This window comes from Cygnus olor, chromosome Z (assembly GCF_009769625.2).
Source record: "Cygnus olor isolate bCygOlo1 chromosome Z, bCygOlo1.pri.v2, whole genome shotgun sequence".
In the NCBI taxonomy this organism is placed as follows: domain Eukaryota; kingdom Metazoa; phylum Chordata; class Aves; order Anseriformes; family Anatidae; genus Cygnus; species Cygnus olor.
Window position 1 is genome coordinate 23,899,766 of NC_049198.1, and position 22,498 is coordinate 23,922,263.

The 22,498-nt window shown below is 39.7% G+C and overlaps 1 protein-coding gene across 2 annotated transcripts in view; it reads right to left on the minus strand.

Moving 5' to 3' along the window:
* The window catches only part of CMYA5 (cardiomyopathy associated 5), a 45,094-nt gene that overhangs the window by 18,963 nt on the left and 3,633 nt on the right, over positions 1-22,498 (minus strand). Inside the window, exons 2-6 of one of the 2 annotated variants that reach the window (XM_040541666.1) lie at positions 7,870-19,777; positions 5,495-5,590; positions 4,589-4,822; positions 2,861-2,883; positions 741-862 (exon numbers count right to left, since the gene is read on the minus strand). In XM_040541666.1, the coding sequence (XP_040397600.1) occupies positions 741-862; positions 2,861-2,883; positions 4,589-4,822; positions 5,495-5,590; positions 7,870-19,777 (12,383 nt within the window). The remainder of the gene's footprint in view (positions 1-740; positions 863-2,860; positions 2,884-4,588; positions 4,823-5,494; positions 5,591-7,869; positions 19,778-22,498) is intronic. The other variant, XM_040541665.1, reaches the window with a different exon arrangement.

Sequence of the window (22,498 nt, forward strand, 5' to 3'; positions counted from 1 at the left end):
TACACTGGACTGAGACCCCATTATGAGGAGCAGGGATCTTCCTTGACCGCTGACCAGAACCAGATAATTTCTATAGGTGTGTGTACAGACAGAGCAGAAAGCCTACACAGACAGGCTTTTTACAGTATATGCAATATGAGATAGAGATAAATAAATCTCTTTATCACATGCAGTTTTTGCCACTGTCCTCAGTAGAGGCTGTTTCCAGCTACAGTTATCACTAGCTACACCCAGCTACATCACATCCCCCCATACGGAGGGGTTTCAAGGTGGTTTCATTCACATGGCACAAACCCAGGGACCTCAGCCATCAGCCAGCCCCTTGCTCTCCTCCCCCCACCAGCACTGCTGGGGCTGCCCCCACGTGGAGGAAGCAGGCTCGGGAGACCGTTTGATTAAGTCTTCTGTCCCTGCCTGCAAGGGAGCAGAAACTTCTTTAGCCCCAGGAGATTTACAGGTAAGAGATCTGCTGCTAGTCTGAGATACTGATATTTTAAACGAGGCAAGAATGCGAGAATCCCCCTGTTTAGCACTTTTCCCTCTGCTCATCTTAATGCCCTGCTATAAGCCAAACACTTGTGCACAATTAGACTTCATTTTATATTCAACTCTGATTGCTAATTATATGGTTTGCAAATTTATACTTCTCAAATAGATACTGTTTTTAGCTTCCCAAAATTTAGAAAGCATTGCCAAAATGTTAGTTTTTGTTAGCTTTAAGATAATATTCAGAGTCTTACCAGCCACATGTTTTAAAGAGTGCTGGTTGCTTTTTCCTGGACTGTCCGCGTAGTGCTCAAACAGTGAAAAAGCACTGGGCACCTTTTCTAAGGAGAGAGTAGTATCCATTGCAGAAAGTAACCTATGTGGAAGAAAACATAGCTGTGTAAATCCCTTGTGGTGTCACATAACTTGCAAGGGCCAGAAGCAAAGCACATGCAACATGCGCTTCTCTAAATATTTCTCATGAACTTGAGGACAGCATGCAAGGAGAAGCTGTTTTCCTGATTTTGAGCATTTAGAGCATACTAAGATTTCAGATAAGGAGTGTGGTGAGAACAAACACAATCTTTATACACTTGATCCATGAGAACATGAGGATTTGAAGTTCACAGCAAGACTCCCAAGAACACAGGGGTTTGGGCTTGGTAACACACTGCCTTTAAAGGTTACAAACATCAGAGCTAAACTACAGCAGCTGACTCCAGAGACGTAATGTAAAGCAGCCGCTTGTGGCGAGCAGAAAAAAAGGGGGAAAAAAAAAAAAAAAAGCACAACAAGAAGAAATATAGATTCCACCTAATTAGCCTGTATTTGCTGAGTTCATTATAGGAAAAAACAAAAACAAATAAACAAACAAACAAACAAAAAACCCACATATTTTTAACTTTGAGGCAGAAGCTGCTTGAAGGGTATAAAAGATTATTTTTTCAAAGCAACTGAATTTTACCTTTATTCCCTGCTTTTTTTTTCAGTCACTGAAGTAGTTAATTATGCATAATTTTCACAAAGCACAACAAATATAAAATATATTTTCTTTAGAAAAGCATGCATTGTGATACAGGCTTGTTCCTAACCTTTTTAGCAAGTCAGGTATTATCAAATAAACTGATAAAGTAATAACCAAACCCATGCACAAAACAGAATCAACTTTAGGTTTAGCATGTAAGTTAACAAATAAAAACTAAGTATACAGAAAGCCTTGAAAAAAAAACCTACATGCAGACTGTCACATTTTGCTACACAGCAGGTGAGTCCAAATTAATAATCCTAATTCTGCAAATTAATGGAAACTGTGAATGGATGTTTGGCACATACTCATCAGACCATTCTCCTGGGGTTGTAATTTGACTATGAACTGGAACACTTGTGTCATTTTTACATCTCAGTCCAAAAACCCACGTCAGCACATGTATCACTGTCATGACTGAGGCAGCACTGACAAGGGTAGGTTTGCACCACACAATGCCCCAGCCCCTTGGGCAAAGTCATTGGTGGTGGTTTTTGAAAATGCACAGGCAAAGAGGAATTTCCCTTGGTTTGTGGGCTTGCACAGCAGAATCCTGGAGACAGCCTGTCTAAATATTCATAGTTCACCTTGGAAGATTTATTGGGCGAATATGAACCTATAATTGAACACTTCCCTCATGAAGGATGGGTGTCATCAAAATTACTCCCTTGAGGAAATCGCACATGGCAGAGAATTAGTTGCAATGTATGTATTTACTATTTTCTGCAGGTGGGCCATGATGCAGTTGTGATGAGGCGTGAACCCTTACACACATCCTGAATCAGATGGTGTCGATGAGGAGACAGGACAGGGTTGCCCTGTAGTCTCCTGGTAAGCTTTCGAAAGAGCAATGATGGAAAATGTGGATAAAACAGTTACTTAGTCACTTTTTTTTTTCTTCTGGAGTTTTGTTCACAAATACAGCCTATCGACCCCAGACATGTGAGTGATAATTTGCATTATAACCTTTCAGAGATCATGTAATACCAAACCAGACCAGTAAACAAAAATACATAATAATGATGCTAAGAGATGTGAGCATAGACAGAATGGTTTCTATTATACGTGTATATAGTAATAACTACAATGAACATGCTTAAAAAAGCCTCTGTAGAGATTTAAAATTGAGTTGATATTTTAAAATTCTACTTAATTGATATATCACAGAACGTGTGCAAAACACCTCAAAAACAGTGAATTAAAGCAATAAGTTTAAAACATCTCTTAATTTCATTATTTGCAAGGTTTCTAAAAGTTACTACTAATATTAGCAATGTAATTAGTAAATGAAGCATCCAGCAGGTGAAGCCTAGTATTCACTGCAGTGCACTTAACACACACTTCATATACCTTTTATTCAATTCTTTAGATAACTAAGGAGAGAAAGAAAGAAATGTATTAGCAGTTTTCAAAACCCTAAGAATGCTGTAGAGCCACTCATCTAGCAGTTCTGGTACTCTCCACAGAGATAAATACACACAGCTTTATTGACTTGGTATTGGCTGGGATGCTGCTCATTCACACCTGCAGAGAATTTGTTTCCTTAACAATATTTCACTTCAAAGCTCTTGCTTGGCAGGCTGATGAGTCTGTATCTGGTTTAAAACTCTTGAGGACTCAGTATTCAATATCTAGCTATAAAGACCAGGGCACAGTCGAATACTTTTCTAAATGAAGGCTGTAGCAGAAGGAAGTCACTTTTACATTAATAACACTTAATACAAATTCTGGCTGAAATCTCCTTCATTGCTTCTGATTGCCAGAAGTTGATTTGTACCCACAGATGAAGAGTTTCTCTCATATTTAATGAATCTTAGCTAACATCTCCTGTCTCAGAGAAAGAGAAGTTCCTGTCCTATATCACTAACAGTAAGGGCCAAGGGATCTTTTATGATTATATTTAGTTAAAACCTTGAGGGTTCTGGGAAATAGTTACACACCCTACAAAAGAATTTCAGATTACAAGGTTTTCTTTTTGCCAAAGGACTAATCCAGTACCTTGCAAAGTTCAAGAAGATAAAATACATTTCTCGCCCATCCCAAAGTAGCCTATTTTCCAAGGCACTGACTTGGTTACAGGATATTAAGTCACTGGGTAACTCAGAATGGGGAAAGCCAAGTATTGCTCCACCATTTCTATAACTGGTATGTGGACTGGGAGCTTCTACACAGTAAGCGGTCTTATTTTGCATGAATGATCAGTCTTCAAACAGTAATTTTAATTTTTCATTTTCTTGTTTCCCAGGAAAGCTTCTGCAAATTCCAAACTATTGGCTAATTCTGTAACAGCTAAAGACTGTTGTTCCAGAAATCCCATCCCCTCCTGATACACTTCTGTAGAGGAGAAAACGCCACAGCTGACCTGTGGGCAATTCTTGTAACACAAGAACAGTCTTGGAGGACCCAGGCCATTAACAATTAACCTGCAAGACTCTCTGAAACCAGCTGATAACTGTATCAGCCAGGTAACTCAAGTCATACAGATTCACAAGGTTTTTAAAATCCAGAAAGGACCATTACAGACATGAATGTCACATTCACATTTCTAAACCTAATCCATTTTGAATTTTTTCAGTAGTAAATGTTTATCACAGCCAATCTGAGTACATAACTACTCCCAGCGTCTCCTCATAAAAACACAAACAAACAAAACCGAAACCACCAAAAGAACCCAGTCTACTTCCAGGTTGGGTAACTTTCAATTATGCTTTCTTTCTCCACCTTTCTTTCCAACAGTAAAGTATCTTTTACTGTGACATTTATTATTCCTTAGTCAATAATTCTAGATTAATTACTGAGACGTCTCTCAGCTTTCTCTTCACAAAACAAAATAGATAGAATTATTTTAATGGTGTAAGGCATGTTTTCATCCTATGCATCATCTTTGCAATTCTCTCTGAGTGTTCACATGACAAAAACAACTGATCTGGCAGTTTCAGAGTGGAATAACTGAGCTTGCAGGATTTAGTGATCTTAGAAAAATGGAAGATAAATAACTCATTCTCAGCCTAGGCACTGTGTAAGTGTTTTCCTAACTACAATCATAAAAGCTATGGTGTGAATGCCATTTATACTTACATTTAGGAAAACAAATCCATCAAGTTCTTCCATTTCCTTTACTGTTGTCTCCAAAGTTTCCTTTGCTGAATCAACAGTTTGCTGGTAGTTAACCATCTGGTCATACAGGTATTCCATTTTCATCTTCTTCACTTCTTCAAAGTTCTCTGATTTCTCATCATATTGTGCTACCACTTTCTTAAGCATCTCTTCATTCTGCTTTTCCAATAACTCTGCATTTTTCTTACAGTTTTCCTGGAAAATTAAAACAAATGTAAATTGATCTAAAGATCAGACTAAAATTACAACAGTTAATGAATACACAGAATTACATGATCCATCCACCAGACTCCTTCTGGCATCCTGACAGTAAGAGAACTTTACTTCTGTAATCAAGCTCATCTGGGAGAAATTATACTAGAGAAATACACTTAAAACAATTGTAGATCTTTTTATTTATTTTTTTTTACTGTGAATGTTTAAAATGAAACTTTTATATTTAAGCATAGAGATGGGTAGTCTGATTACAAAATAGCTAAAAATCCATATTTTTAACTGAAATTAATACAGTCCTCAAGGCTTAAGAACTTACAGGCACTGGGCAACTCATTTAGGTATTCAACACAGGACTCTAAATATAGGCACAGTGTGAGCTTTTTAAACGCATAACCAAAATTAAGGGAACTTTTTCCTCCAGTGCTTGATAGTCACATATTCCATTTTGCAATGATGTATGAAAAAAGCGGTATTTTGTCTCCCTTAGGGTAACTCTTTTCTGCAGGAGAAGTCAGTTTGATGACTGGAGAAACAGCCCATTTTAGGAAATTAGCAGGAAAAAAATGACACAACAACAACAAAAAAGGCAAACATAATTTAGAAGCAATTTTGTAGAGGGAAAGAACTAGTATGAAAGAACACTGGACTTACCTCAACAGAGTTAAATAGGGATTCAATATCACTCACAAACTCTTCAATCTTCATTGACTTTTCTTCCAGTGCTTTTAACAATTCACCTAACTGATCCTGAAATTTAAAAAGTTTCAGAGATTAAGTATGTTGTTTTCACGCAAAACATACTTGAGATGAATATTTTGTTTTGCCATAATGGAACAATGGCTAAATTAAGTTCAGGCATCTCCCTGACTACAAGCACAGATATAGCAACTGGAACAGCCACAAAACTGTTTCCAAATGAAAAAAAAAAAAAAAAAAAGAAAGTGATCTCAGTTCAACAAGGTGCTCAGTTCTCTACAAGTTGTCGAGCACTACGAATTCTGCTGTAGCTTTGCTAGAAACAGAGGGCACTCCGAGCTTCTTAAGTGTCCTCAAGAAGATAAAGCCCATAAGAAGGAAAATATGGCAGGTAATTATGAGGTTAACAGATTGATTTTAAGACACAGGCTAACACTGCAATATTTTTAAAATTAGAAATTTGAAGATATTGTCTCTTAACCAGAATCCATCAAAACCACTGATTGAATTATATGTGCAAATAAAAGCAGTCCAAGAGACAACAGGTACCAGAGACAATTCAGAATTTTTTTTAGTGCTTCCTGACCTTTCATGAAAGCAAGCTGGAAGAGTGCTCAGGTAAAATTTATAATTTTTAGAAATACATAGTTTTAATTAGCTGGAATAGATTTAAAAGGAAAATTAACATTCTTTGGTAACAGCTTCCTATTATGGCAAACTTCTACAGTGACATCTGCTTGAAAACTAGCAGATTAGTTAATAGCTATTAACTATAAATGCACATTGGACAGTAAAACCAAAAGCTAACTTTATAAATATTTAGGTCCAATCGCCAATATTCAGAGGCAAAGTTCTATTTGTCAAGATAACTTCTAAAATCTGACAGGTGCCATCCATAGCTCATTTCTTTTATTGTGAAGTTATGTCCCTACAGCTAAAATTCAGGGAACCAGCATTTTGCTATTTTAATGTTTTCTCGGTAATTATAGAGAAGTAACAAGAAACATACAAACACAATCTCAAAGTAACCTGAGCCCTGAGTACTAGAAATCATGTGAAGCCAGGCCTGATTTGTGGCCAGAATTAATACTGGCTTCATGTCCATGATGCACAGCCAGGGAGTGATATCATGGGACATTTATTTGTCGCTTAACTTGACTTGCTGCAATGCAGGTACATTCGAGGGATTGCTGTGGTCTGTGACTTATTGCTGACTTACTGGTGGCTAATTATCACTTCTAAGTCAAGCATGAATGGCCATATATAAAAAGCAACTCTGCTGTCATACATCTACATACCACGGAGATAGTTTGCAAATGCTGATATTTGAAACTGGCACATTACTCCTCTACTTTTAATTTCTCTTTCTTATATACATAAAAATAACACAAATACCAGCAATATAAGCCCTTCTGAAATTTTAAGGAAATTTCACTGAACCTGAATTATGGACAACTGAACATTTGCTAGAAAAGAGACTTCACATTTCAGACATGGGGTGAGATTAAACAGCTGCTAAACAAGAAAGGAACATCTGTATATTTGTATATAAAAATCTGATATGGGAAAAGTGAAACATCACATGCATGCAGTTTTCACAAGCAGAACTGCAATTAAGTAATGAATGAGCTTCCACAAAAATGACAGCATTTTCACTAGCGTTGATAGCAAAGGTGTACTATCTTGAAATGGGGCACATTTCTATCTATCTTCTACAGTAGTACAGCTTAGAAATAGTGGGAAGAAGTAGGAATTGCAAAACTTACCTGTGGTATAGCTAAAATGATATTGAGGCAGATGAACATGAACTGAACAGAAAATGAGGATGGGGGCTCAACAGAAATTTACAGCATAAACTCTGTAACTAGTCTAACATATCCAAACAGCAACACGTAACTGGAATGGAGAACATTTTATGATGATGGTAGTCCCTGCATATTGAGGTTTCTGTACCTTGTCAAATGACATGAGCTGCTGTTACTAAAATTCTCTTCACAGAAATATCTTCTCATTTCTTACTCTACATGTACAAAACAGATGAATGTGCACAGATAAGAAGACTAGAAGATGGAAAATCTGGTAACAGTTATGTATAAACATAGTCATTCAAACTGCTGAATAAATAAGATCAGTTTAGAAAGCCCAGGACTCTTCAGAATACCTTAATGATAAGATACTCTCCCTTCAAGACCTCCGTGTTTAGGAATAGTTTTTATTTTATAGATATTGTGACAGTCTCTGGACTGCTCTCTGAGCCTTTGCACTGACTACACAAGAGGCCTAGAGAAATAAGGTTCAGTATCTCCTTCCCCATCCAGATTAATTCTTACCTTCATCTTGGTTGCAGCAGCATCTAGTGTTGTGACCTCATGGTCTTTGTGTTCTCCAAAAAGCTTGTCAATGGCAGATATTGGACATTTGCAGTGGTAACAATATGTGTCTGTTTGCGCTTTCTTTAATTCTCTTTGTGGACTCTCAACTTGAGGAATGTTTGCCGTTGATTTTTCAGGATACATCACCACAAAGCCTGAATCTTCAAGTTCAGCTGGTGTTCTTTGCTCTGGTTCATTAACAAATTCATAACTATCCCCAACGTGCTCGAAAGAGTCCCTGTCTTCAAATAATAGCTCCTCATGTGTGAATTCAGATGACATTTCATCTTGTAACAGTTCTTCTTGTGTAATCACATCATAGTCCATTGACTCAGCAAGATCTTCATAAGCATCAGGGTGCTGCTGCTCCTCTCTTTGCAAGTCTGTCTTCTCTCTTTGCTGAATGGTAGGAACACATGAGATACTTTCCTGGGTATACTGATCATCTTCACTGTCTTCAACAGGAGTTCTGATATATGGGACATATTTTTCCATTTGAGGAACTGCTGTTGTTTTGTGCCGTTCTTCCCGCTTATAGCCAACGTCTGGATGTGCAGCTCCCTGAGAATCGACTATTTGACTATACTCTTGATGACTCATTTGCTCTGGCAATTCCTCAGTGGTTTCTACAGGTACATTTTCTTCTTCTCTTTGTTCAGTAGTATCACTTCTAGCACCTGAAAGAATCGCTTCTCTTCCAAAAGGAATGGCATGCATTGGTTTACAAATTGTTGCTTTAATGTCACTATCTACCTGGACTTTCTCTGTCTCCACAACACCCCTTTCTGGCAGAATCTCAGTTCCTAAAACACCAGCAGACCTATACTTGTATTTGTCCTCGTAACTCTGAACTGAAATTCCTCCACTAAAAGACTCATCCTCTGGTATCTGATCCCTCTGTTGCTCTAAGACCTTACCTGGAATTTCATCTTTAAGAATGTATTTTTCAAAATATATTCCTGTTCCATCATCTGTGTCTGAATTTCTACTAGGAAAAGATGCATTAGAATTTCCACTCTCCTCATCAGATGGAGTCTCACCCTTTGTCTTTTCTCCTACTGCTTCTGCATAGAGATCCTTGTACAAAAATGACAAAGCAGGTGGCTCTTCTAGAAGCTCTGGGTTAACAGCAGCAACTGATGTTGGAAAAAATAGAGATCGTTCTAGCACTCCTTCTTCTGAATCAAATAGTGGGGTCCCTGGTGACTTCCGTTCATCTTCTATATTTGTAACTCTTTTACTGCTAATGTCAATTGATTTCTGCAGAGGTAAAGATTCTGGAGCTGCTGCATAGGCCTGCATTTTGCTTTCTCCTTTTGCAGTACCATAAAAGACTTCATCCAGATCCTCAAGTAGGGAAAACTCCTCTTCCAAAGTATCTACCTCTGCGCTTTCTTTAAAAGATGCAGCTTCTTCCACAGGTTCATTACGATCTTCTGTCTCAGGAAATGATGAACTTGGTCTTTCAAAATGTGGCTTAACTGGGGATTTGTCATCAATCAAGGTGTACTTTTCAAAATAATCCATATCAGCCATACCATTATCAGGATCCAACATCACATCAATATTGCTTTCAGGCAACAGTGGATTTTCCTTTTGTGTTTCTTCAGTTTCCTCAATGTCATCATTCTTGACCAATTCTTTTTGTTCATGGGTTTCTGGCTTTCCCAACATTGAGCTATCTGAAATTTCTGTGGTTGTTCCAGAAGCTAAGGCACTATGGCTATCATGACCTAATTTTCTTTTAAATGAAGGATTTGTTTCCAAGTATTCTAGTTTATCTGGCATGTGTTTACTTTCTTCTTGATCAACAGAAGAAATATGTGTAGGAGCATGAATATTGAGTATTTCATAACCTTCTGAAATTATATTAAATAGATCTTTTTGTTCAGTAGGTTCTTGATCATGCTGAGTGTCTTCTACAGCACTTGCTTTTTCCATTTCTTCCTCTTCTCTTGTCACGTAATGTTCGGGCACTTTAGACATTTTGTCTACCTCTGGATGTTGCACTGCTTCCCTTTCTGTAGGGTTTACAAACTTAGTTTCACTCTTTGGAGCTTTGTCTGGACCTGGATTATCGGCTTTTGGAGACAGTAAATCATGTCTTTGCATTCTGTAACCAGTTTCTGAGGGCACTCCATGGGAAATTTCACTTGACACTGAATCAGAAACTCTAAATGTATCTCCTTTATTGACAGCAGTGCCATGAACTTTAAGTTCTGCACAACTTCCAGCTGGGTGTTGTTTTGATTCAAAACCAGAAGTTCCCTTTAGAGAAAGCTGAATTCCTTGCTTGTCTACTTCTGTAGCTCGTATAGGATTAATTGAACGAGCTTTCACCTCTTCTGCCAGCCAGCTAGCCAAATCAAAAGATGGAATGTCTGTACTTGGCTTTTCATCAGAACTAGAGCAGACAGACTTTGACTCTGCTGAAGAAAGTCTGTCCTGTTCACCAGAATAATGCTGAGTTTTGTGTGTCACAGTTTCATAAACAAGATCTGGCGAAACAGCTTCCATTTGCTCTAAGGATGTATACTTCTGCTCTGCAAAATAGGGTTGCATTCCATGTCTATCCTCTTCTGTGTTTGTTTGGTTTCCAGATGTACCTACTATTTTAGATAGAGATAATGAAGTATTTTGTTTCTCTTTATCACCAGTGAAAGACACAGATACTGACTTTTCAGATGAAGTATGAAAAGGAACAAATGAATCTGATGGTACTGGTTGCTGGTCTGCTACAGCAGTCACCTTTGACTCTGTGCTCATCAATGATGGCACCTTCTGCACATCAGGTTGTATTTCTTGCTTATCCTGGCTGGCAGTGAATGTGGCGTGACTTCTTAGCTGCTCTGATGACAAGTATTCTGTGAGGTTTTGCTCGTCTTGTTCTTGTGTGTGCAACAGGGACTTATCCCCCATCTGTGCTACATTCAAGCTTGCTGTTTCAGGTGAATATAGCTGATCTTTTTGCAATTCTATTTCATCATGTGGTGGAATTACATATTTACTCTCTGATTGTGCAGACTGGGGAGTAACTAGCAGCATGCTTTGCTTTTTGTGTTCAGCTAGGGAGCACTTGGCAACCAAATACTCAGAGGTAGGTTTTGAATAAGGTGGAATTTCTTGCTGACGTGTTTCATCAACTGAATAAAATGGAACTGAAGGTTCAGTCTCCAGTTTTGAAGGTACAGTTAAATACTCTTGACCTTGTACAGTTTCTGTTTTATCTATAGAATATGATGTATTTAATTGTTCAGACTCTAATTGTTTAGTTGTGTGGAAGTAATGTGGAGTCTGTTCTCTCTCTGTTTCAGATGTAATTATATGTTCAGGTTCTGAATGTGCAGCCATATGCAAATGTGGATCAATTCTTGTATTCTCTGCTTCTTTTCTTGCAGAGAAGAAACTTGACACAGGCTGTGCAGTTTCTGACTGCTCTGTTTTATAATGGGTGTAAGATAAATCTAAGTGCTCAGGGGACATGCCTCCAGCTACAGGTGAAGACTTTGGACTTCTTTCCATTTTTGTTTTAGAAACAGAATGTGAAACACCCAGAGGTACAGACACTGATTTTTCAGTAAGAGATGAATAGGATTGAATTTTTGGGCTTGCTGCTTCCTCAGTGGAAAAGGATAAATCTTGTTCAGTTTCCCACTCAGTTTCTAACTGAGTAGTTAGAGATGAAGTAGTCCCAATGTCCCACTTCTCTGAATGTCCTGCTCTCAGTACAGCCGTTTCATGCTTTTCTGCTTGTTCAGTATAGGTTGAAAAAGATTGTTCAAACTTTGGTCGTGCAGTTTCCTGCTCCTTAGTCCTGCCAAAGGTATAAAATACAGAAGGTGTTTCGGGTTGCTCTGCTTCAACAACAGAATACTGCAAATTAAAACACTGCTCTTCAGGATGGGCCCCATCCTTCCGCTCTGTTTCACCCATGAAGTATGGTGTCTCTGGATGTTCCATCTGGGCAGCCTGTGGCTGCTCTTTTTTGCCATAGGAGTACATTAAACTCAATGGTTTCACTCCATGAGTTTCTAGTTTGCCAAGAGAATATGACAATTCTGGACATTTTAATTTCATTTGTTCTCTTTCCAATTGGTCTGCTTTTCCCATAGAATATGAAAAATCAGAAGGCACAAACCCTTCTTCTGCAGTTTCCTGTATTTCTGTTTTATCAAGCAGATGTGATAAACCTGGCTGCGTTGAGTCTAACTGTGAAGCTAGTTTCTGCTTTTCTTCACCATGTGAGTGCAAAATGGAAGGCTGGGCCATTGATTTTTCCTCTCGTTTGCCAAAAGATTCCAAAACCTCTGGCTGTTGCAGTACTACTTGGGCTGGTTGTGAATGTTCTGACTTGCCACTTGTATAGGATAAATCCATTTCTTCCAGTTCTGGTTGTACTATTTCATGGTGCTCTTTTTGGCCAATGGAATATGACAAATCTGTATAGTTTGATTTCTGATGTGTAGCTTCCTCTTCTATTTCTCTGACTGGATAAGATAGCTGTTTATGTTGCAACTCTGACAACACCATTTCTTGTTCTGTTTTGCCAGAAGAATACAGCAAAGCTCTATGTTCCAGTTCACCTTGCACAGTTTGTATTTCATCTTCTTCACCAAGGGCATATGTTAAATCTTTTTGTCCTATGTCTAGTTTTGTCCTTTCTTGTGACTGTGGTTTGCAAATGGAATAAGGTAAACTGGGAAGTTCCTGCTCTGGATGTGTCACTCCATGTTGCTCTGTTTTTACAATGGGATGGGGTGTTACAGTCTGCTCTGATTCCCATTGCACCGCCTGTGGCTGCTCTGTTTTGGCAACAGAACATGACAAACCTGGATGTTCAACCTCTGTTCGTGCTGTTCCTTGCCACTGTGTTTTACCAGGTGAATGTAGCAAGTCCTGATGTTCTGTTTCCACTTGAACAGTTTGTGCTTGCTCTGTCTTGGCAGGGCAAGACGATAAATCTGCTTGTCCCAACACAAGTTGTGCCGTTTCTTGTCTCTGTGTTTTATCAGTAGAATATGATAAACCTGAATGCTCCAACTCTTGTTTTGCCATTTCTTGCTGCTCTTTTTTGCTAGAGGAATGCAAGACGTCCAGGAGCTCCCCTTCCACTGGGGCCCTTTCTGGTTGCTCCACTGTTCTATGAGTACTTGACAATGTTGGCTGTTCTAATTTCAGTTGTGCTGCTTCCTCTGGGTGTAATGTATGGCTTTCCCTCTCCTGTTTGAAATCCAGTTGTGCACTTTGCTTTTCTTTGCTAATGGAAGAGGACAAATCAGGCTGTAGTACTTTGGCCATGGCATCTGAGACATTTGGATGTTCAGGGTCTAGTGCAGCAGCCCATGATTGCTTTGTTTTGACAGTAGAATGCAACAAATCAAGTTCTTCCAACTCTGGTTGTACTGCTTTATGAGGTTCTGCTGTGCCAACAGAGAATGACAAATCTGCATATTCTGATTCTGCTTGTGAGTTTTGCAGTACTTCTGTTTTCTGAACAGAGTACTGCAACCCAGAGTGTTCTGTCTGCATTCCTGCACTTTCCCATTGCTCTTTGCTGAGAGATGATGAAAAATCACCTGGCTTTTCCAGCTCTGGTTGAACTCCTTGTTGCTGTAAAGCACCAGTGGAATGTGATAAATCTGGACATTCCAAATCCAGCTCGGCAATTTGAGGTTGCTGTGTTTCACCAGCTGAGCATGATAAATCCATTATTTCTGTCTCTGGCTGTATAACTTCATGGTGTTCTAATATGCCAGCAGATAAATCTGAATGAATTGATTTCTGATGTGCAGTTTCTTGTTCTGCCTCACTAACAGAATAAGATAACTGTGAATGTCCCAGTTCTGGCTGTGCTTTCTCTCCTTGTTTAGCTTTGTTGGAAGAATGGAAGAAGCTTGACTGCTCCTCTTGAGCAGCTTGTGCTTGCTCTGTTTTGCCAGGCCAAGATGATAAGTGTGGTTTTCCTAGCCCCAGTCGTGTATTTTTTTGTGGCTGTGTTTTATCAATGCAATATGATAAATCAGGATGCTTCAGCTCTGGTTTTGCCATTCCTTTTTGTTTTTCTTTTCCACTATGAGGTGATGCACCTGGAACTCCTTGTTTCTCTTTTGCAGGTGGTGGATGCTCTGTTCTGCTGACAGACTGCACCTCATCAGGGTGTTCCAAGTCTGTATGCGCCATACCTCGCCGTCCCACTTTGTCAGCAGGGGATGCCAAGACTCTGTGGCCCAGCTCCAGCTGAGCAGGTGGGTGTTGCTCTGTTTTGTCATGGACATGCAACACATCAAACGGTTCCACTTGCAATTGTGTTGTTTCCTCTGCTTTGTTGAGGGAGCATACTAGACTAGGATGTTCGGGTTTCAGCTCTGTAGTTTTCAGTTCTCCTTCTTTGAAAACTGAATAAGGCAAGTCAGGATGTCCCTGCCCTGGCTCTGCTATTTCTTCCTGTTCTGCAGAACATTCTTGTTGGCCCACAGAATGGGCCAAATGTGGAATTTCCACTTCTGGCTGAGCCATTTTCTGTTCAGGTTTTCCAAGGGAGTAAGTTAAACCTATTTGCTCTGATTCTAGTTGCACCTCTGATTTATCCAGAGGATGTATCACATCAGCATGTTCTGTCCCTGGCAAAGTCCTTTTGTCATCTGGCCTGTCAGTGGGAAATGATAAACCTGATTGTTCCAAGTCCTCCTGGACATATTTTAATTGTTCTATGTTGCCAGGAGAATATGAAAACTTTTCTTGCTCTAACTGCTGTTTTGGGGTTTGCTGATGCTTTTCTCTGTCAACAGAAATTTTTCTGTGTTTCTGATCCAACAGTATTGCTTCTGGTTTGTTTGTGTCATTGGTAAAATGTGACAAGTCAGTGTGTCTCAATTCTGATTGTGCAGTTTCTGGCTTCTCAACTTCACTGAGAAAATACGTTAAACCTGGATGTTTCGAGTCGATTTGTGCAATTCCTGGTAAAGCTCTTTTTCGGGCCACTTTAGGCAAATCTTTACATTTTGACTCAAACTCTTGAGTTGATTGTTCTGCAGAATTACCAAAGGAAAATGATGTATCTGGATGTTTTGAGTCCAATTGTAAGGTTTCTTGCTGTTTTTCTTCACCAACAGAACATGACAAATTTGGATATTTAGATTCCACCTCCATGGCTTCATCTTGTGCTCCACTCAGGGTTTCTGGTGAATCTAAATATTCTGATTCTTGTTGCATTTCTCCCATGGAGTGTAACTTTTCTGGATGTTCTGACTCCTGCTGTATGGCATCATATGATTTCACTTCACCAGTGGTACATGAAAAATCTGGATGTTCCATCACCAGCGGTGCAGTTTCTTGTTGCTTCGAACTAAATGGCAAAGTTGGATGTTTAAACTTTTCTTGTTGTTTAGGTCCATGAGAGGAATATGACAAATCTGGATATTCTGAACTCACTTTCATTTCCAGTGGAGACTCTTTTCCACTGGAAGAGGGCAACAACGTTTGCTCCAGCTCTGGATGTGTTACTTCATCTTGTTCCATTTTTCCAGTAAAACATGAAAGAAGTGGTTGCTTTGATTTGCATTGTGTCACCCCCTCCTGCATGCCTGTACTTACATAAAATGTCTGTTCTGGGTATGCTGGCTTCATTTGCATTTCTTCTTGCATTTGTTCACTGAAAGAATATGGCAGAGGACATGCTAACTCTGGCTGAGCTGTTTCTTGCTGTGCCAAATCCATTTGGTCTATGTCTTGTGAATCTGATTTCCCCCAGGTTTCTGACAAATCTGAATACTGCAATTCCATTTGTGTAGCTTTTGGTTGGGCTTCTTCCAGTTCTTCCAGCTCTCTGTGTTCTGTCTCTTCTTGTTCCATTTTTCCAAATGAATAAGATGTATCTGGCTGGGCCAAACCCAGTGGTGATATTTCCTGTTGCTTACTGTCAGAAGTAGGATAGGAAGGAAATAAATCCTTCTGCTCCAACTGTGCTATTTCCCTGGAATTTGGTCTGTCCACTGAATGTGAGTATAACGATCCCGACTCTATTCCTTCTTGCACTATTTCTCCAGTGGTGAATGACAGATCCCTGTTTTCTGAGGGTAGTACATTTTCATTTTGCTCTCCTTCGCTAATGAAACTTGGCCATCCTGGACCTTCTAAGTCTTTGTGGACAGCTTCCTGTGTTGCTTCTCCCTGGGAATATGGGGCATCTGCGTGTTCCAACTTTGGTTGCAATATTTCCTGTTTTGTTTTGTCAGTGGAATACGAAGTATCAGCCTCTTCTGCCCTCAGCTGTGAAGTTATATGTTGCTGTTCTTTTGTAGTAGAATATGACAAAATTGGATGCTCAGACTGAGCAAGTTGAGTATTTTCTCCTTGCACTGCCTTGCCAAGTGAGTACAGTTTACCTCCAAGTTGTGAATCCTGCTGTACAGGCTGCAGCTGTTCTCCTTTGTCACCAAAATATGATGAAAGAGAACTGTCCAAATCTACTTGTGCCAATGTTTGATGCTTTGTTTTATCCATGGGATATGGTAAATCTGAATGCCCTGTTTTCAGATGCCCCATTTGCTGCATCTCATCTCTTCCAGTGGAATCGTATATATCTGGATGTACCGAGTCAAGTTCTATAGTGTTTTCTTTCTCTACTTCTTCCCCCAAACATGATAAATCTGAAGGTTCTAACTCAAGTTTTGTTGTTGTTTCTTGCTCTGCTTCTTCAGGGGAGTAAGACTCTGGGTGTTCCAGTTCAATAGGAATAGATTTTTGCCTTTCTGTTTCTTCCTTGTAAAAGGAAAAGTCCTGATGTTCTGTCTCCAGTTGTGCACTCTCTGATTCCTCTGTTTCTTCCCTGGAAAATGAAAAGTCTGGATGCTCCAGCTGTGCACTCTCTGATTCCACCATTTCTTCTCTGGAATATGAAAAGTTTGGATGCTCCATCTTATATTGAGCATTCTCCAATTCCTCTGTTTCTTCACTGGAAAAAGAGAAGTCTGGATACTCTGTCTCCAGCTGTGCACTCTCTGATTCCACTGTTTCTTCCCTGGAAAATGAAAAGTCTGGATACTCTGTCTCCAGCTGTGTACTCTCTGATTCCAGCATTTCTTCCCTGGAATATGAAAGACCTGGATGGTCTGTCTTACGTTGTGCACTCTCTGATTCTTCTGCGTCTTCCTTGGAAAGAGAGATGTCTGGCTGCTCCATCTCTAGCTGTGCACTTTCCATTTCCTCAGTTTCTTCTCTGGAATATGAAAAATCTGGATGCTCCATCTTATGCTGTGCACTCTCTGGTTCTTCTGTGTCTTGCCTGGAAAAAGAAAAGTCTGGCTGCTCCATCTCCAGCTGTGCACACTCCGATTCCTCCATTTCTTCTCTGGAATATGAAAAATCTGGATGCTCCATCTTATGTTGTGCACTCTCCACTTCCTTTGTTTCTTCATTGGCAAAAGAGATGTCTGGCTGCTCCATCTCCAGCTGCGCACTCTCCATTTCCTCTGTTTCTTCCCTGGAAAAAGAGATGTCTGGCTGCTCCATCTCCAGCTGTGCACTCTCTGATTCCTCCATTTCTTCTCTGGAATATGAAAAATCTGGATGCTCCGTCTTATGTTGTGCACTCTCCATTTCCTCTGTTTCTTCCCTGGAAAAAGAGATGTCTGGCTGCTCCATCTCCAGCTGTGCACTCTCTGTTTCCAACATTTCTTCTCTGGAGTATGAGAAATCTGGATGCTTCGTCTCCAGTTTTGCACTCTGTGATTCCACAATTTCTTCTCTGGAATATGAAAAATCTGGCTGCTCCATCTTACGTTGTGCATGCTCCAATTCTTCTGTGTCTTCCCTGGAAAAAGAAAAGTCTGGCTGCTCCATCTCCAGCAGTTCACTCTCTGCTTCTTCTGTGTCTTCCTTGGAATAAGAAAAGTCTGGATGCTCTGTTTCCAGTTTTGCACTCTCTGATTCCAACATTTTTTCACTGGAGTATGAGAACTCTGGATTCTCCATCTCCATTTGTGCACTCTCTGCTTGATTGTTTTCTTCAGTGGAAACAAAAGGGTGATCCATATCTACTGCTTTATTTACAACTGAACTTTTCTGTGTTTGTTCTTTTTCTCTGCAAACAGCATAGGAAATGCCAAGATATTTGGAATCTATCTTTTCAGGAATACGTGAATTTAATTTAACTCCTTTCTCCTCTGGTATCTGAGTGGAGAAGTCTTGTTCTGACTCTGTTTGCTTCTGTAAGTGAACATTTTGCATTTCTGGTATTGGGGTCCTTTGACTCTCCGTTTTTTTAACGGAATACAATGGACCTGAAAGATCAGTTTTTGACTGTGCAGTTGCTGACGAGTGACCCTCAGTTTCTTGCTCCTTTGTTTCATCTACAGAATGTGGTAAAAGCACATGTTCAGACTCTGATTGTGCAGTTTCTGGTGACTGAGGAATAATATCCTCCTGTCTTGTTTCGGATTGAGTGGAATATCTGAATTTAGCTGATAGAGCACTAGGTAAGTAAGACTGAGCTGCTGACTTCTGTATTTCCTTCTCAGAATGTTCTGATGCAGATGCTGTAGGCAAAATAGGTTCAGTGCTTTGTCTATCTAATTCATTAACAGAATCTGCTGAAGCAGGCTGTGGTGCTGAACTGGCCTGAGTTTCCTGCTCCTTTGGTTCATCCAGAAGATCTGATGCTGTCAGCAGTGATTGGTCTGTTTTCTTGTTTGCAGTTTCAGCTGAAGGAATCAGCACTTGTTTCTCTGATTTGTCATCAGGCTCTAATGCAATGGATGTTGACTGCTCTGTTATTGCCATTTTGGCCACCGGTGAATAGGAGAAACTTTGCTGCTTCCTTGCTTCTCCAGGAGGGCAGGACTTCAGTGACTGTCCTGATACCTCATCTGGAGTCTCCAGTAGAGATTGTCTGTCTTTTCTTTCTTTATGCTGAAGAGTTGTTTTTTCAGCAGAGCTTGAAAATTTGCTTGGTGTATCTTTCATTTTAGTAGGTTTAATATTTTGAAATGAAATATCTTTATTAGTATGTTGTTTTTCACGATGTGTTGTTGAAGAATAGCTTTGATTTGAATGTGTTGCAGATTGTTGCCTTTGATTCCTTCTTCTTTCTGATGGTGTTTCAAGATTTCTGCTTATCCTCTGGAAAGGTTTTGGATGTGTTGCTTCCGAAACTGAACTGAACTGATGCAATCTTTCTTTTACTGATGTATCTAGGAAGTGTTCAGAATCTCCTGAAACTGAGCTCTTTCTTTGGAAACTAGTTTTCTCTAGTGTTTCAGGGGCTGGCCCAGTTCCTCCAAAAATGGAGTTGAACAGCTGGATTCTAGCTTTTACTGGTCCTCCAAGGATCGGCCCTACTTTTCTCAGTCTGTTTTCTCTAAATATTGATCTTATTGGAGCACGTTTTACTGGTTCTTCTGCAATGTTCTCCAGATCTTCTTTGTCATCCAACATTTCCTCATCTGTATCTCGTGTTTCCATCTGTTCAACATTTAACACTGAGCCCTGCACATCTCCTAGAACAGTTCTTGGTTCTTGTCTCTGCATTCCAGAAGAGTCACGTTTTTTGTTGCCCTGGCCTCCTTTCAGAGTTGTAGGCAGTGGCACCCTATTTGAAGGTTTACGCTTCCTTTTCCGAATAATTTTACCTTCATCCATGATAAAGATAACTTTTCCTGGAGGAGAACCTACTGGCGAACTTTCCATACTGTAAAGATCAGAAGTTGTACTAGTTTCTGAGGTCCAGGGAGTAGAACATCTGCTCGAGCTGGTTTCCCAGGTTATTCCACTATCTTCACTTTGAACTGTTACCATAGAAAAGGAGGGGTTAGTCATGATGTACTGCAGCTTGGGTTTCACATCTTCACTTTGGATAAGATCTTTTAAACTGGAGAAAAAAGAAAGAGAAAAAAAAAGAGAAAAAATGCCATAAAATCACATAACATCAAATTACTGCTGTGAAATCCAGTGCACTAAAACAATAATGTTTTTCAAACTTGTAAAAATACTGCATGTGCATATATTTTGAAACACAAGCAGAAGCAAAGTCATATTTCATCTGATGAATGTACTTTAGAAACATTTTTCTAAGTGTGCATGTTGCAAGGTTAGTTCACCGAAGGAGAGGTGTTTAAATGCTCTTGACAATGCAGCAAAAACAGTCTTTGATCTGACCTTGATTTGCCAGTGTGAGACTGAATGGATTCCGGGGCTATTCTCCAGTGCCTGATTATCTCACAGTATAATTTAAACCTTGCACTAAACATTTATAAAATACTGTCAATATTTTAATAGCATCCACATTTGCTTTGATATAATGTGCAAAGGACTAGCAAATCTAACTTGTTACTGTCTTCACCTATGTTTCATTGTCTAAGCACTCTACATATTTAACAAAGTAATTTAGAATACGTTCAACAATCTAAATATTCTGAAATAACGTTTTATAAAGCTAACTTGAAACCTTATGATATGCATGTGACAGTACACTGTCACATGCTGCAATTAAATCTAGTCTTAGTTTCAGAAAAAATGGATAAATGTTTTCTGAGAAGCTTTGGAAAAACAGTCTTAGAAATAAGAACGTAAAAAATAGCAAAAGCAATTAAAAGACATTGACACATGGTGCTATTTTTAAAAAAGTATCTTACTAGGGTTGCAATAGTTACTTCGAAAAACCATAGAAAAAGTGATCATAACACTCAACCCCCATATTCGTTGAGAAGTTCACTGGGGGAAATAGTGTTAGTAGCTAAGGGAAAGAAATGCAGGGTGCCCGCTGGCAGAGGCAGAGGCTTCAGCAGAGCAAAGCTGGCGAAGAAGGGGTGAACTCAGTCGCTCCCATAGAAGGGTGCAAACCTCTGGTTACCCAAAGCCCTGCTTCCACTAAACTCACTGTATGTGATTAGGATAGAGTGCTTAACAAATGTGAAGAAGTCTGGCTCCTGAACATGGGCTCTGAGCTGCAGCACCTGGCTCACCGACTGCTGGAAGTGATGACCCAAGTGATGACCCAGCTATGACCATGAGGGTGCCTAAGGCAAGGGTAACACAGGCGTGGAACTCTCAGCACTGCTCTGCATGGTGCTGAGCAAATGCCAGGAGGCGAACATCTCTGAGGGAGGAGAAAAGGAAATTCTGCAGAGACATCATCTCTCCATCAAGCAAACTTTGTAAACCATAAAGAATTCGTAAAGATCACTCAGCAAAACTGCTTAGTACCTACCAGAAGGAAAAAAAAAAAAAAAAAAAAAGAATTCTAATGCTGCTAATACTTCTAGCACTGCTAGTGTTACCTTTCCCTAACGGGGGGAATTTGGTCCTAAGACCGCAGCACAGGAGCTGTCCTGGGCTGGCCCACACTGAGGTTCGTGAAGATTATCTCTCTGATGTGCTTGGTGCTACCCAAAGACTGAAGTCACCCATGGGACACAGCCTGACGAGACAGCGGTGGGACAACACAGTGCTGAAGTCCAGTGACAGGACTTAAATCCAGTTGTGGTGACTGGGCTGGCCTGAAGGCTGTGCTTAGCAGGACAGCTTGGAGTAATGCCCAAAGTTCAAGTCTGACAGTACGATAACAAATAATCACATCTTAGCCAAAAACAAACAAACAAACAAACAAAACACCACCAAACCAAACTAAACCAAAACAAACAAACAAACAAACCAAACCAAAACAAACAAAAACATAATGCAATGCCCAGCCCACAAACCAAAGCAAAACCAAAACAAAAATGCAGCATGTACAGCTGATTACCTGGCTAGGTGTGGTACTCCCTAGCAAGGCTAGCTTCATAAGGTAAGATTTATACTGTGGAAGAACAGACAAAGCAGACAAAATCTACATCAATTTTGCTGGTACCACTTCCTTTGCCAGTTTCATGATTTGGCATTGGGTTGACTTGGGCATAGCATAAGCAAATAAATAAATATATAAAATCCATAGCATTAGTACAAAGGAAGTACATTCAGGTCCTATTTGAGTCCACAATAACAGAAGCCTAATCTTTTTATAGATTTTTCAACTTCTGAATAGCCCTCATATATTTTTTAACCTTCTCTTCTGCACTGGTGTTATTAAATAAAATCCCACACAGAATAGAGCAGCTCTCCCACTTCTTCTGGTTTTAATCATTAAGAACAGGCTGCCCTGGCTCTGCCTATGCGAAGAGCTTCAATTATTCAAGTCATCCTCTCTTTTCCAAAGTTGCAGTCACAGTCCATCTTCCTCTACAGCACAATTTATGTATTTAAGCCAGAATGAAAGACATACAACTCAAGCATTTTCATCCAATGTACTTCCAAATGCTCCTCTAGTTTTCTGTAGAATTTGTATGCTGTACAGCAGTAGGCTTCTAGTCACTGGAAGTGTCTGCCATTGCAAAAAGACATTCCCAATATTCCAGGTGCATAAATAGAGATGTGGAAGTGCTGACATCCAGGGACAGAAGAAAATGCTGCTTTTTTCCACACAGACATCTCACACCCAATCTTGTTGGCAGATCAGTCAGTCTGTTATTTCCATGCTAGGCCAATTGCTCAAACCTTCTATAGTTCTTGAAGACACTGACGATCTGTTTCGTGCTTCCTGTTATAATAGCCCAAA